Source organism: Coturnix japonica, chromosome 3 (assembly GCF_054131305.1).
Source record: "Coturnix japonica strain WE chromosome 3, WE-NBRP24, whole genome shotgun sequence".
NCBI classification, from domain to species: domain Eukaryota; kingdom Metazoa; phylum Chordata; class Aves; order Galliformes; family Phasianidae; genus Coturnix; species Coturnix japonica.
The window spans coordinates 5,260,728-5,276,760 of record NC_140665.1 but is presented as its reverse complement, the minus strand read 5'-3'; the positions used below and the strand labels follow the sequence as shown (position 1 = coordinate 5,276,760).

General features: G+C 37.1%; 1 protein-coding gene across 16 annotated transcripts in view; it reads right to left on the bottom strand.

Annotated features, from left to right (window-relative positions):
- KIF16B (kinesin family member 16B) overlaps positions 1–16,033 on the bottom strand; it is a 123,164-nt gene that overhangs the window by 52,086 nt on the left and 55,045 nt on the right. For 12 of the 16 annotated variants that reach the window (XR_014944334.1, XR_001553712.3, XR_014944333.1 and 9 more), the window contains exons 16-21: positions 14,004–14,086; positions 13,744–13,832; positions 7,269–7,301; positions 6,896–6,949; positions 3,963–5,318; positions 666–824 (exon numbers count right to left, since the gene is read on the bottom strand). Coding sequence is in view for 10 of the 16 variants with exons in the window: in XM_015856732.3 (XP_015712218.2) it covers positions 666–824; positions 3,963–5,318; positions 6,896–6,949; positions 7,269–7,301; positions 13,744–13,832; positions 14,004–14,086 (1,774 nt within the window). In the remaining 6 variants the exon portion in view is untranslated. Of the gene's footprint in view, positions 1–665; positions 825–3,962; positions 5,319–6,895; positions 6,950–7,268; positions 7,302–13,743; positions 13,833–14,003; positions 14,087–16,033 lie in introns of those variants that run through there. The other 4 variants (XM_015856733.3, XM_085542405.1, XM_015856730.3 and 1 more) reach the window with 2 other exon arrangements.

The window sequence follows — 16,033 nt, the reverse complement described above, 5'->3', positions numbered from 1 at the left end:
TATCTGTCCTTAACCAACATAGATTTTTTGAACAAGTGTTCATTTAGCAGCCAAAGGTTTACAGTTTAAATAATTTGTTATCACAATTACACAATTCAATGGACTACAGGTTAAGTCACAACTTTGCATCTATCTTTACACACAAGTGGCAATGAGGACAAGGGAGATGAAAAAACATGAGGCTGAAGTTGTATTTTTATCACTCGATGGTTTGCTTTTATGGGTAACTCATGCTACCAAACGTGGTCTTTGAACAGAAAGAACACTCCAAGAGTTGGTATTAATAACCATAAGTGTAAGAATAAAAAGAACACTGGAAGGAAAGAATAGAATTTAAAAGAGTAATAGCTAGCAACTGCCCTGTTAAGAAGGCTTAATGTATTTCCACTTGTTTTGTTGTTTTTAGTGCATATAAAGCAATATCATACAGACAATAACTGTAGATGCAAAATCAATTTAAGTTTAGAGTTTCATAAACCTGCATTCAAGATATAAATGGCTCAAGAGTAACAGATAAGCCTGTTGGTTATTTAAAGCATTGCATGTTTATTTCCAGACTCTTCTTTAAGTATAGTTACTGGATTTAATTACAGTCCAGGACTGTCAGGACAGTCTTTCAAAGTATTTATTTCCTACTCCATTCATATCAAACCCAGGTTACCCACCTGTCATCAACCAGTGGAGCAGAGGGTGGCTGTGGCTTTGTTGGGCTTGTTGGGGAATTGCTATGGGACAGTCTGTCCTCTAACGTTCCATGATTTCCTTTCTGACCACCATCACCCTCATATATTTTTTGCTTCAGTTGCTGAATTTCCTGGTCGAGGCTATAACGAAAATTTAAAAGGTAATTCATGTTGTCTGTTTTAAGGTGTCATTGCTTCCCACAGCTCTTGTACTCACACTGCAATCCATGTATGTAAGATCTTAGCTATCAATATTTATGAAGATACAGGCATACTAATTGTTCTTTAAGCAAATGTAGATAGGAAAGTAGGGATGGCTCAAGAACAAATTACCACAGCAAAGCTAAACTAAATAAACCAACATCAAAATCTTTCAGTGGTATCCACCTCAGTGCATTAAATATTAATTCAGGAAGACTAAACCTATCTATTAGGGTAATTTGCATAAGCTTTCCCTCATTACAGAACTTTACTGAAGATCTCAGTTATTCACATTCTAGTGTGAAGTAAATGAATGTATGGGGTAATAAGTATCTCAAAATATAGCAATAATCCCAAGAAAAAAGACACCAAATCCAGCAATGAGGCAGGACACAATTCCTAAGAAAATCTTAATAGCTGTATGTTATATACATAACTCTTACTATGTTTTCAGTTATTCCTCCTGTCCGCACATGCACACAGTTGGAAATTTACAAAATAAAAAGTGTAGTATTAATTTCACATAATTTATAAATCATCTTTTGAAACAGAGATCACCTCACTTTCTCTAACCATAGAATAAATATCATATCAGCCAGACTTATGCACAGAATAGAATATATAAAATCAGATACAGTAGTTTAGACCGAACATGCCTGAGGCATCTAGTATAAAATAAGAAGCACTTCTTGCAATATTTATCACTTAGTCAAACTCTATTTTAACAAAGCAACCTGCAGAGCATGGTTTTCACTTAAATGTGGCCAAGGTTAGATTAGTAACGCAGAAATAAACTTCCTCATTGCCATCACAACTTTTGTCTCTAAATGTAATTGTTTTTCTCAGGTTTACTTAAAATTACAGAGTAAAAGAAAAGTTCTTGCAAAAGGAAGGGGAATGATTCAAAGCAAGGATTCCAGCGCCTCAACTGCAGTTGTATGTATCCAGACTGAAGTATAATGCTACAACTATTTTATTCCCTCCTGAAGGTTAGTAAAGAGAACTGAAGAGAGCACAAATGCTGAGGGGCTTAGACAGGAGTAAAGCAAGATGAACTGGTACTTCATTTGTTTAATACTTCCCGCAGCACAGCCAGAAACCATCTGTTTCTTATGATTAGCAGCAAAACAATCTTGCATCCTGCAGGAAAGTGGATGGGAGATAGCTGATGGATATGGGGGAGTGTTTCCATCTATGGAAAATGAATTTAACCACAAAAACCAGAATTATATGAAGGGAACAATCAGAATTATATGAAGGGAACATACCTTATCCCCCAATTTGTAAACATCCTCCTATCAAAAGAAATAATTTCCTCTAGCTATAAGCTTATCCAGCTGTGATGCATCTGTCAATGAGCTGCTCCTTGCCCCTTCGGAGTGATGCATCCCACTGCCTCAGAGGTGACTTTACAGTTACACAGTCCTCATTCTATTGCTTTAAATCCCTTCCAATAAAGACAAAGCTTGCACGAATTATTCCAGCACAAATTAACTTCAAATTATCATTTGAGAGGTTATCGCTGTAGGTGAATGAGATGCTCAGCTAACATATTAGTCAAACTGGAAATTTCATCCAGCTAGGATGGACCTAGGTTAATATAACATTTCAAGTGAACACTGGATATACACATTTTTAGATAGTTAGCACTATCTCTTTTTCCAAATCACATCATCACAAAATGTTTTCCAAATTAACAATAAGAAATGCACGCAATTCAAGTGCCTAGGACATCACAACTTACACTGTGCAGTGTAAACTCAAGCATTCATGCTCTAGGTTTACTTAAGTAGCTTGAAATATTTAACAGATTACTATTCTCTTAACATTTTCTTTGCCTCAACATTCACAAGAATTCAGCGCTCTCTGTGAGTACGTCAATGACATTCTGCACTAAGTTATTCAGGGCGCTCGGGGCACTCACTGAAAGACTGCAAAGATGCATTTAGTTTGTGCAAGAGGATTTTATAGTAAACAAGGGGAAAAAAATAAATCTTTTCACTTCTTTGGAATCTTTTTCCAGCTTCATTCCTCTAGCTGACAATATATTTTTTCCCACTTACCACACAACCCAGCAACCTCTTGAGGGTTAACTAAGAAGTTAACTGGAACCTCCAGTTGCTTATAGATGGCTTTATTCAAGTGAGATGCTCAGTGCAGCAAGCTAGATTATATGTTCTTCAAGACAATCACAAAAATAAAGGCAAACATCTGCAACAGAACGATAACTCAGTACTGAAGACTTCTAACTAAAAGACACACAAAACAGCTCTGAATGCTGAAAGAGTGCTCTCCATGCAGGGTGTAGAAAGGAACTACAATCATCTGATAACAGTTTAAAAGAAATGGGATACAGAAGAGCTCACGGATATGGAGACTGATAGGTATTTTTTTTCAGTGATTTTTCTCATTGAGTATCTGCTTTGAAGTGTTTGCAAAAGATCACATAATCACTATAAAATTTAAATATCAGACCACAAATTCTACCTCATGAAAAATAAAATCACTTTTTTTTTCCACCAGTAACGACAGGTTTTCAAGCTCTAGGATTAGCAAATCAGACAACACATTTTAAAATGCTCATTTTGCCCTTTTTCCAAACTGCATGTATTGAGTCCACCAATCCCAGCAGATTTTTGCTTAGGCCAAAACTTAAATAAAAAATTCTTCCTCTCCTTCTGCAAAGGAAGAACCCGCCTTACCTGACTCATTTTCCTCTGAGCCTTCCACACTTAGCATGAATGCTACAGTACAGCTCCAAATATCATGTGTACTTAGAAGGGTACAGACAATGCTTCTGTCACAGGGCTGTATGAAAGCATCTGTATGTTTTACACTGATATACAGCTAGCCTACTTTATTTAGCCCTAAAGCCAGTAACAAAAAATTAAACATCCCACTGGTTTACTTGAAATACCCAAAAAGCAATATGCAGCCTCAGTTGTGAGCAAACTACTTAAAATCAGAAGCTCAAACAGTGGGACACACAACAAACTGCCCCCTCAAAATCTAAGGCATAAAATGATTCAACTTCTGTGAATCACAGGCTCTAAATATTGATGCTAACCTAACACTTACCGCTCCCGGTCTTGTTCAAGGGCTTTTTGCTCAGCTTCCAGACTCGCCTGCAGGCCTGCCTGCTCACTGCAGCTGTTGTTCAATGTGGCAAGCTTCTGCTTCTGCTCTTCAATTTCAAAATCTATTGTAGAACGACGTTGCAAAGCAGAGTGCCTTCTTTCTAACTTAGCTACAGCTTGTTCCAATGCCTCTCTCTGTTGTTTTTCCCTCGATTCAAGGATTTCTTTTTCCTTCTTCCGAACTTTTTCTTCCTGCCGAGCTACATTGGCTGTGAACTCAAATGTTTCTTGAAGCTGCTGCAACTGATTTGTGCTAGCTCTATATTGTGCAAGCTGCTCTTCTTTATCTTCTATTTCTTTCTCTATTTGATACAGAGTATTATCTAATCCTAACAGGCCTCTATCAAGGACTTCAGAGGCTCTTTGCTTTTCTTCCAGCAGAGCTGGCAAATGATTACTCTTCAGGTACTGAAGCTGGCGTACTTTAGACTGAAGCCTGTATTCTGCCATCTTTACCATGTCAAATTCTTCAGCCTTGAGAACAGCATCACCAAAGTTTTCATCATCCTTCTTGAGATTTACATGCTCTTCCTCAGCAAGTTTTAAATGTTCCAGAGCTTCTTTATCATGTTCTATTTCCTTTTCTAGGTGATTCATTTGTTCAACTAAATCTTTTTCCACAATAGTCAACTGTTCTAGTTGTTTCTTTTTAAACTCTATAAAGCTATGCTGTGCTTTTTCTAACTCTTCACAGTTTTCTTCACCTTCAGATCGGGCTTCTTTGACTTTCAAAAGAGATTCCCTGATATCTTCAAGATCTCTCTTCTCTTCTTCGACTCTTTGAACGTCGCCTCTCTTGAGGAGCTGAATCATGACCTGTTTCTCTCGAAGCTGTTCTTCTAGATGAGCCACAAGCATCACCTGCTCCCTTTCTTGCTCTTCGATTCTCTTTTTTTCTGATTCCAGCTTAATATACTGTTCGTCCTTTTCCTGTTTAAGTTTTTCTAGTTCTCGGAAAATCTGCATTTTCTCTTCTTTTTCTTTATGATTAAGTTCCTGTAAGCGCTGCAATTCCTCTTTGACACAGGCAAAAATTTCCTCCTGCTGCTTTTTCTTTTGAAGTTCTATCTCCTGTTGTTCCCGCAGCCTCTCTTCTTCAAATTTCTCCTTTTCAGCCAGCAAATCCTTCAACCTGCTCTCAATGTGAACACTTCTGCGCTTCAGACTTTCTTCCTGTTTTCGAATTTGCAGTTGTACTATTTCCGTTTCCTTGCGCTGTGACTCTACTTCTTGTTGCATTCTTACCAGCTCTGCTTTGTCAGATCTTTGTTTTTCCTCCATCTCTTCTATCTGTTTCCTACAAAAAAACATTTACATGAAATATATCCATCTCTTTTTTTGTTTTTATGAGGGAGGTCAGTGATAGGACAAGGGGGAGTGATTTTAAACTGAGACAGGGGAGGTTTAGCTTAGATATTATGAAGAAGTTGTTCACCCAGAGGGTGGTGATGCACTGGAACAGGTTGCCCAAGGAGGCTGTGGATGCCCCATCCCTGCAGGCATTCAAGGCCAGGCTGGATGTGGCTCTGGGCAGCCTGGGCTGGTGGCTGGCGACCCTGCACATAGCAGGGGGGTTGAAATCGGATGATCACCATGGTACTTTTCAACCCAGACCATTCAATGATTCTATGACAACTAAACCCTAGGAACTTAAAAAGGTTTAGATAGGAATTTCAGAATATATATCACTTTTTTTTTTTTCTTTTTAAACAGTTTTGTTTTGCTACAGGTTAAAATCTTATACTCCCTGGAAACAAATGAATCCTTGAGACAACAGTACAGATTTCAACATGCAAAGTCACAGATACACGAAACTATAAGAAAACATTTTAGATAGCATTTATGCTGGTGGAATACTGTTAGACTGCTAGCTCTATCTTAACCAATAAAAGTATTGATGGAATACAGTGAACAGTGAAGAGTAAGCATTTATATTTACACATGCACACACTCATTTTTATATAGAAAAAATTTAACAAAAAGACTTTGTTTGAAATTTGCCTCACCAAAATTGATTCAATAGGTGAATAGAAACTATGACTTCTCTTTTAATGTACCTAATGGACTGACTGCTAAACAGAACTATAAGCTTAGGGATAGATGCAGTTGAAATAACTTTAAGATAAATCACATCACATGCAATAACACATTTAAAGGTTCTAGTGAGTTCCAAGTGAGATTTGAAGAACTGAGACTTGATGAATTAAAGCACATATATAACGTGAACTCAAGGCCTATCAACAGAACAAATAAGTATCAGTGATTCTACATCTTCTAATTGTTCCAAGATTGTGTTTGGGGCTTTTTAGTGTTATCATTTGTTTTGTTTTTTAGCTTAACTTATTCCAAGTATGTAAACAGCTCTTTCGAAACCAAGCAAACAATTTAAAAAGGATCTTTCAGCTTTTGAGTGTTATCAGTGCCATGATCTCCAACAAGATGAAATCTATTTAAAAAATAGATTAATCCCAGCAGGTATGATGAATCAGATCAATCAGGTCAGTTCTCCAGTTGACAATACTTCCTTTTGTGTTTTAAATCAGTTCTGGTAAGTATTATTAGTATGCACACATCATTACTACTGTTGCTTAGTATTTACTTTGCTAAAGATCACAGCTACAATGAAGCTTGTCTATTTGGTTATTGTCTGGTTATTAGTCAGTGAGAATCCACAGTACTTCAGGGAAATAACTGAAGTTTCATAGAGGGGAAGAGAAAACAACAAGACATAGATATTTGCATCAGCATCCCCAACTTACCAACACTGTGATTCAAAATGATCATTCAAACACTGATCATTCAAATGAGCCTATGACGTGTGTATGCATACATTCATACAAACACACACACATAAAGACCAGAGAATTATGTTACCTTTTGCTTTCTAATTTTTCAAGTTCCTCTCGTTGTTGTCTCTCAAATTCCAGTCTGATTAAAAAAAAAGACTATTAGAAAAACAACATTCAGTGCATTTCACAGCATCTGCTTAAAATACTCTAATGATGTGAATGAAAAAAGTTTTATGAACTACTTTCTACAATAACAGAAAATATTTCCTTCATTAGAGATACAAATTAGATATCATGCTGTCAGACACTTGAGAACAAACAGAAAAATGAATTTCTAGGGGAGCAGAAAAAAACTATGTAAAAAGTAAAGATAAAAAGACATAAATGATTAGGATAGTCTCTGTAAGTTAACTACATGTGGACGTGGCAATCAATAGATAGGAATTGAATTTCTCTACCTTAAACAGATCGGTCCTTTTACAGGGAAAAGACTGCCATGGGAGGTAGGGGGAAAGAGAGCAATCAATTAACAGAAGAATTGATAGAAAAACCACAATAGCAGTAGAGAATATTTTAACATGACCAGAAGTTTGTTTTATTAGAGGTTAAACGGGGTAGATCCATAGAACAGTCAATAACATTACAATTCAAGGTAAAATTTACATAGTGATCCTTTCTGAACATGTTTTACAAATGCCAATGGTCGTTAATCGATGCTGATAATCCTACGGTTTATTAGCTTGGCCAGCTCCAAGAACTGAAAAGAGCTCTGAAACAGTGCTACAGCATGCTCATAGTTCTGCCTCTTCCTCCCAAGAGAAACAACACAACACTACGATGCCCATCAGTGAGGCTGAAAAAGCACAATCCCGCAAAGTGAAACACTCCAGCACAGAACACAACACTAACTTCTTTATCTCAAATACTTTGAGATTTTTAATATGCTTAGTTCAATATGGTTCTGAGTAATCACGAGAAAGTATTTTCTGTCACTTTTAATACCAACTGTTATTACAGTTGTACAGAAGTCCCCCTCTTATTTTAATTTCCTCCAACAGATTTATATTCTTTAAGGCAGACTTCCAAAATAAATATTTTCTGTGCCTTTTTTTTTAAAGCAAAAAGAGCCTGAATGTGGGCTGAAGCATTCAACTAAACACACAAATCTCCAGTTATTTCAGACCTGTTCCAGCTTTAGCAGTTTGCAGGTGAGATGGTTCATTAACAGTGAAAAAAAACCACAAGACTGCACCACGATCAAACTTGAATTATTTGTGGAACTGCAATTTAAGATGTCATGATTGCAATTAAGTAGGCAGGTGCTTTAAAACTATGGTATATTTAATATTTCTTTCCAAAGTCATGAAATTATCTGTGGCAAAAAGGAATTGCCATTAGAAACATGCAAAAAAAAAATACACCACTAATACAATAAAATAATTCAAGTAAACCATGACTCCAAAATGCCCAAAAAGCATCATTCTAACCTCTGGATTAGTGAAGAAACATCAGTTTTAAATACACCGTTTTCTCCCATTTCTCACAAACTTATATTAAAAATGCCTTCAACGATGCCTAAGAGATTAGAAAATATAGATTTCTATACACAGCTCCAGACATTCAGAGCTTTCCAATCAATGTTTCACCAAGAGCGCTCTTTCCCCTTTCCCCTAAGAGTATGTCTGGGATGGACACTTGTCGGCACAATCACAGAGCACAAGAAGAGATGAAAACTAATGAACATTTGAAAATCCCTCCATTTTGCTGCAGTCTGCCTCTAGAATTCATAGCCCTGTTCACTTCTTAGCCAGGGCTTGGCCACATTCATCGTTATCTCAGTCCAAAATAACACAGATCCTGGGGATCTGGAGTTCAGAAATACAGATGTCCATTAAGCACTGTCAGATGCAAGCCATGTTTGCTAACATAGTCAGCAAAGATGATTTACAAGTATGCCCATGCCTAGTTAAGCCACAGAGAAATAAAACATTTCTGATCTGCTAACATGATGCACAAAACCCAAAGCAAAATCTCTTGATATTGTAACAGCCTTGTAAAACACAAGATTTGGCTAACATTTTATATACACATAAAAAATGATAAGTGGCTTTTCATTGAGATCTGATAGAAGGAAAATAAGCCATCACAGCAGTCATTGAGATAAAAACAAGTCTGTGGTGAAAATTCTGTGATTTTCTTTTTGATGAAGCATCTCTACCACCTTTGGCAGTGGCAATCAGTTTTACTTTACACTGAAGCAAAGCTCCAGCTGCTGAAAGGGCTGTTCAGGAAGGACAGGAATGAACTACACAAAAGCAGTTCATTCTCCTGGGTAAATGGCCACTTCCAAAGCGCAGATCACCATCAACATCCTAACCAACAGCTCCCAACCACTACATCCAGCTGTTCTAAAAATGTACCTTCAATGCATTTGGGAGAAGTAAAGTATAGTCCTACGAAATGAAGGCCTAATGCAGCCCTGTGTATTGCTGCTGTGTAGATGTAGTGATACTCAAAGTGGTTGGAGCTCCACTGAAGGTTCTGCAGTGTCTCTGCTCTCCACCCATGTTGCTCACACTGCAGCCTCTGTTTCCACAGGGGTAAAAACAACTTGTCTTCCCTATCTGGATGTTCATTTTCTCCACACATTTAAGAATTCATTATTTTTGATGCCGCTACCTCTGCAACATTTGCTTCAAACTAATTACATCACCAAAACCAGCACTGGCTGTAAGAAATCACTGCCAATATGACAAAGTACAGTTACAAGTGGTGGTTCAGCCTGTCCTTAATAAAGTACTTTGTCACATAATCTCTGCTTAGAAAAAAAAAAAAAGTATTAGCTTGAAATTAATATATATACACACACATACATATATATATACAGATATTAAAGACTGGAATCTACTCCTTCTTCTTCTGTAGATCTACACAAAAGAACTTAATCTGATCAGTGTAGAATTAAATAGTCACCATTTTCCTGGAAAACATGCTACATCTAGAGATAAGGACAGTGCAGATAAGCTGTAGAGAAAAGGAAGTCAGTTGGACTGGTTCAATGCCACAATAGCCTAATTTACACAGCACAAAAGCGTGATCTGGTACTACATCTATTAGGAAAGACTGAATACTAGCAAGGCAACAAAGATGCCACACTTCTGTTCAGTAGCTCAGTGCACGAGATTAATTCAAAAAGAAAACCAACATCCTGAAGACAAATCAAGGTTTCTCATGAGTGGTTTCACGGTTACAGTATAATATAGTTTACAAAAGGCCCATAAATGAAATCTTCAACACAAATCTATGAGAAAAACTGTTTTATCCAAAGCTTATTACCTAAAGCAGTGTCGCATGACACTGGATTAGAGAAAGAGATTGGGAATGAACAGAACAAAGGTTTTGGTACAGTAAGAAAACATTTACAGGAAATCAACAACTAACCCAACAAAAAAACCCACACAACAGAAGTCACACACACAGGCCACCCACCTGAAAATATATTTAAAGGTAACAACAATTTCCATGTGGGGAACATAGAAATAAAATGAGCAAAAAATCTGTGTTATCATCTTTAAAGAAAACAAAATTTCAGCATAGAAAAGAAGTTGGGAATAACCATATGGAGCTGAAAGTGTAATGAAGTCTCAGTGAATTCAACTGGTACTGAGCAGACGTGCTAAAGTGGTGAAGAGATCTTCTTATACGTGATGTCACGGTGACCACAGTGACCACCGCTAAATGTCTGGGGGTTGAAAAACAAAGTTTAAAAATCAACTGCTAATTTGGACATTATTCTTAGCCTACAGAGCTAATTTGGTGATACGGGTTTTCTTTCCAAAGGAAAAAGAGGAGTGGTTTTAGTTGCATTTAGTTGCAAGAACTTCAAGCCTGTTCAAAAGCTGAATCTTTTTCAAAGGAGCATAAGCTGTCCCTACTCTCTCATTTTCTTCATTTTAGAATAACAAGCACAATGTACTCTGAAAACAGGCTGAGAAACCAGCTAATGCCATGTGCTTTAAGAGAGGTATTGCCGATCATTAAAAGTTCCTTTGGTTCTGTTTTCTTTTATCGTTCTTTTAAGTACACAGTATTTTAAATCAGGCGCTATCACTTTCTCTCAAGCTCTGAAATAAGTCCAGATCGCATACAGCTTCAAAGGAAACAATCTCTTAATGACACATCCAGAAATCCAAAAACTTCAGCCAGCTACATAAGGACACCTCATAGCCACACACACAAACACACAGATATACAGAGCAGCAGTCATTTATGTCATTTGTTCTCATCCAAGCTGAAAGGAGTAGCCCACAGACTCTCCTTCCACCACTGATTGGTATGGATTCGAAATACTACAAAATGTTTATTGCAGCTTCCAGAAATTGCAAATTCAGCTACCAGCCTTTAGGTTATCAGAGCTGAAAATGGAGGGGAAAAAAGGCTGGAAGTACCAAATTAACAACAGACATCTACAGACATCCCACAAACAAAGGAAAGAACATAACTGGCCTGCTACTGAGCCTACCTCAGCCCATTGTTGCAATGGTCCATGTCCTGCATTGCAAGCTGACTCTTTATGGACATTGAACTGCTTGCTTTGAATATTACTGAGCCCTAAATGCTTGGGAACTGCTTTATTCAAAGCATGTTTTTTAACTTGTAATTGCCTCGGCCACCTGCTTCCCCTGAAAATGATACTTCCTGTGGAATTACACCTATTTGGACAAGCTCATAAACAAAGAAACAGTAATGTCACAATTGAGGAAAAGGAAACAGTTTAGCACCAACACAAATAAACTTAAAATTGTCAGAGCCTAAGCTGAAAAGCTGCTCTTGCCAAACTGCTGTCCACAGAGCTGCATCGATTGTGGGACAGGCTTTCTTCTACTAATTTACAAGATGAATCTCAGTCAAACAGCCGTGCAGGTTTCAGAGTCTACCTTCCTGTTGCAGCAGACATAAAACCACTAAGACCGACCATATTTGAGATACTTTTTCTTTACTCACTGATCTATTAGAATGAGAACCACTGCCCTGCATGGGCGAAGTGTATTATAAGTTATGGCGTATATTGTTTTCAACATTGTTAAAGTATCTAAGTATAGGCATAAAAGAATAAATAATGAACTGGCAACTACTGTGAGCTTCCTCACTCCAAAAAACAAACGTACTTAGCAGTAACTAGAATAAATAGGTATTATTGATTAAAAAGAAGTGACAGACGCACTCCTCCTGTAATGTGAGCCTTAAGCATAATGCTTGCTTGCATTTACAAATTAAGTAAGACAAAATACCCATTCCTGAAATGCAGTCCAGAAAGAGTTTCAGGAAATAAGGCAAGCTACTGGAAGAAGTGATGAAGAAAAAAGAAATGATATTCCACTAAATGTTGGAAGAAAAGAATATAAAAAGAATTTGCTGAGAGCTGCTCCATCCTACATCAAGTAACTTCTTTTTAATATACTTTCACAAAAGGATCATGGAAAAAACCCTCTGTGCAAGACAGGATGTAGAAGTATGAACTCGATGGCAAGAGAAATCATTCTGAACCCTACCTTCAAATGGGCCATGTCCATGCCGTTATATTTTGCTGTAAATCTGAAAGGCTAAAAGTGAAGCAACTCGTGAAAGAATCTGTCCTAATTTATGCTCTGCAAAGTCAAGACCAGCACTGTGCAGTAGATGCAACTATTCCTAACAATATAAGGGAAAATACGTAGGGAAAGCTTGTGGTACCCCAGTGTAGATCAATACCCTGAGAAACAAAGAAACCAGGAACTTTCCATAGCCCTCAGGAAATACAGTACTAACAGTTGTCATGAGAAGATCTGATTAAACCATTTGAAAAGGTTAAGGAAATAGGAAAGAAATGATGCAAATATATTCACACTTCTTTTTTTCTTTAACCTTCTCTTTCTTCTCTGTCTCAAAAAAAAGAGAATTTATGAACAACTGGCTCCCTTGCTTGTGTTCGTTTTGAGTAGTTCAGTAGCAAAAGAGCAATAATTGCAGCATTTGATGCAGTGTTATTACACAAACTCTCATGTAAGTAGCTAACAAAAGTGCAACAATCACATTTGAAGCAACGTTGTTAGGTACACTCAGTACTGAACACACTGCTTAAGCTACAGTTATTATCATCTGTCTGATCTCCCTGAGTGCTAACAGGTACTGAACAACCCCACAGTAAAATTTAGGAATAAGTCTGCTCTACCCAAGCCTGTAATTCAATTTACTGACAATTTTTCAGTGGTTAAAGAGTATCATCTCATTCTCAATGTAAAACACAGGCACTAACTACTGGACAGAAAAAAAGAAATAGAACATAAATCACTTAAAGAACACTGGTAAAGACATTAAAATCAGCTTCTCCACAACAAACATTCTATTTCTTCCTATCTGTACAATAAAATGGCTTTCCATATCCTAACTTGGTCTTCATTGGTTTTACACAAACTTGAGAAATCCTATATTTTCTGTTTACAATTAATTTTTCTTATGAAAAATAGTCAGCTTTTAATTCTGAAGAAAGCATAAATGTAAAATCTGCATTATCGTTACTGTGCTGAACAGCCCCCAGTTATATAATGCCAAATCTTTCCTTTGGAACTCCAAGTAAAACAACTTTCTTTGTGCCAGGCTGTTTGCTGGTGCAGTTAGAGCTCTTGCATTTCAACAGTGAGATCCCAGCTAAAAGCAAGTTTTAAGCAGGATGGAAAGTTCCTTAGTGTCCTCTTAGACCATTTTCAAGAATGAATGTGAATTTTCAGTTCAAATAACACTTTGCAAAAGTTCTCATCTCATTCAGAAGCCCATTATTTAGTAAGTATGTACTATTAAATTGAGAGCAAAATGGTTTCTAATAGTGCTGTTTGGAGCATTCAATCGACTAAAATGAAGAACATTTTTTACTACAGCATTTTTGAATATACTCACCCTGGATTATAAAGCATAACAGCTGATAGGTTCTCACAAGATTTTGAAAGATCTGTCATAGACAAACTGAAGGAAGACAGCAGTCCGCTCTAACAACAGATCATAAAATGTACGTGTTAGACAAAAACTGATGTGCTTGTTTCACTTCATGAAATATTCTATGGGAAAACAAAACAAATTCTACAATGATCATGGTATGTCTCTATTAGCAAGGAAGTGTGAAGGGATTTAAGTTCCCCCAAATGCTGATTTAATCTTACCTTTCTTTTTTCCCTTAGTTTAGCAGCTTCTTTGGGATGGTTAAAGCGAAACATATTGGTTCTTCCAAGTAATATCACAGCACCTAATGAGAAAAACACATATCATTTACTGTCAACAGAATGTACCAGGAAATGCTGAATGATTTGTCAGACATCCAATATGTAAGCAAAGCTTTCCATTAAATAAGAACAAAATGAAAATGTGTTTTGACAATTCAAGTGTATAACAACATATAGTCACGGCTTTGTGAACAGATGTGCATATTTTATTCCTTCTTCTTCCTACTTAAAAGAATGTTCATGCACACTAGGGTCAACCATACTCATGCAGTTTAGATTAGGGATAAGAAGGAGAAGCACTCATAGCAACTGACTCAATTTGACCTATCCACTCTAGAACAGAACTACTTCAGAGGCTACCAGCAGGTACCAAACACCATTGGAACATCCATAAATATGACTAAGGACAAACCAATCATCATTCATCCACTACTGTTTGAAGTAAAAATTCATTCCACCTAAACTGAAAGCTCTACTTTTCCTTCATTTGTGGTCCTAAAATTAGCTCAGTTAGGAACACCAACCCCAGTAAGGTCATTCGGTCTTGATAAATCAATGACAAAAGGCACTACAGTCACCCTATTACTTCTTGATGTCTACACAATAGATCAAGTCTTGGACCCAACAGTTTACCTTGTTGGATCTTAAAAAGAGTAATGTCACACTGATCCGTATGCAGATTGTATCGCAAAGGCATTTTGATACCACCTTCATGATTTATGTGACACAACCAGTTGACCTTTCCTTCATGAAGTGTGCCAGGCACATTTATTGTTCAATGTAAGCATATTAAAAGGGGTTCCTGATAGTCATGATACTATAGTGGAAGGGGTGTAACAGTTGCTAGTCTTTACACGCCAGCAAAAGACACAAACACCTCTGTACCCCATTCTTGCTGTCTGCCGGAAGGTTGTTTTGATGACCTTAGCAGAGGAGACAGTGAGGATTTCAGTAAAATCACTTTGGTTACTTTCAGATGAAGATTAATACAATTGTAAATATTTTTGACTGCACTACTAGATAGAAGGTTGGTACTTAAATAAATGAATACAGATATAGACTCGTGTTCCTAACTTCACGCATCTAAAAAAAACAGGAGAAAGGCTTAAAAACAGCACATGACATTCAAAACCAGATGGCAGATCATATGAACAACGACTGTGTTTCTCTTCCAGTACTTCTCCAAATCATATGGTCATGAGCCTAGCAGGGGAGGATCTGGCTTCAGTCTCACCAGGGGGAAGGAGATGTGTGCAAGTCACATTATATACGTATGGAAGTATTTAAAACTATAGAATGCTTTGGGTTGGAAGGGACCTTAAAGATCCTGTAGTTCCACCCACTTGTGTCATGAGCAGGGTTGCCAACCGCTAGACCACTTTGCTCAATTTAGTATGCCAGGATGGTGAAAGAGCAGATTACAAGGCGAAATATAATTCACCCTCTTCTCCTACTACATTCCTCCTTTTTATTCCAGGATGCCATAGGCATTATTGTATCATTGTGCTACTTTTTGCATTATGGGACCTCTACATGCTTGTTATTTTTTAATTATGCTACTATCAAGGAATAACTACAGTCTTAACTTCCATTTGACAGAACTGAGATATGCAACATGAAAACCTATTAAAGAAAGAAAAGTTTTGATCAAAGCCACCCTGTCAAATAGTTCCAAAGCATCAGGTTAGGTTATCTGTTATTACACAATGCAGTTCCCTGTCAGAATGCAAATGCACAGCGTTAATGTCGTCATGGAAACATAACTGGATTTGCTATGCCGTTTGCTTTTTATTTGTTTACTAAGCAAAAATTCTTATTCTCCTTGAAAGTTAAATGGCAAAGAACAAAAGGTTTCACAAATACACTGACAGTATAAAGAACAGCAACAAGAACCATGCAGAACCAGCCTATCATTTATGGTCCTTTGATCTGGTAACTTAATGGGTGAACTCCAACACAAAAATGACCAG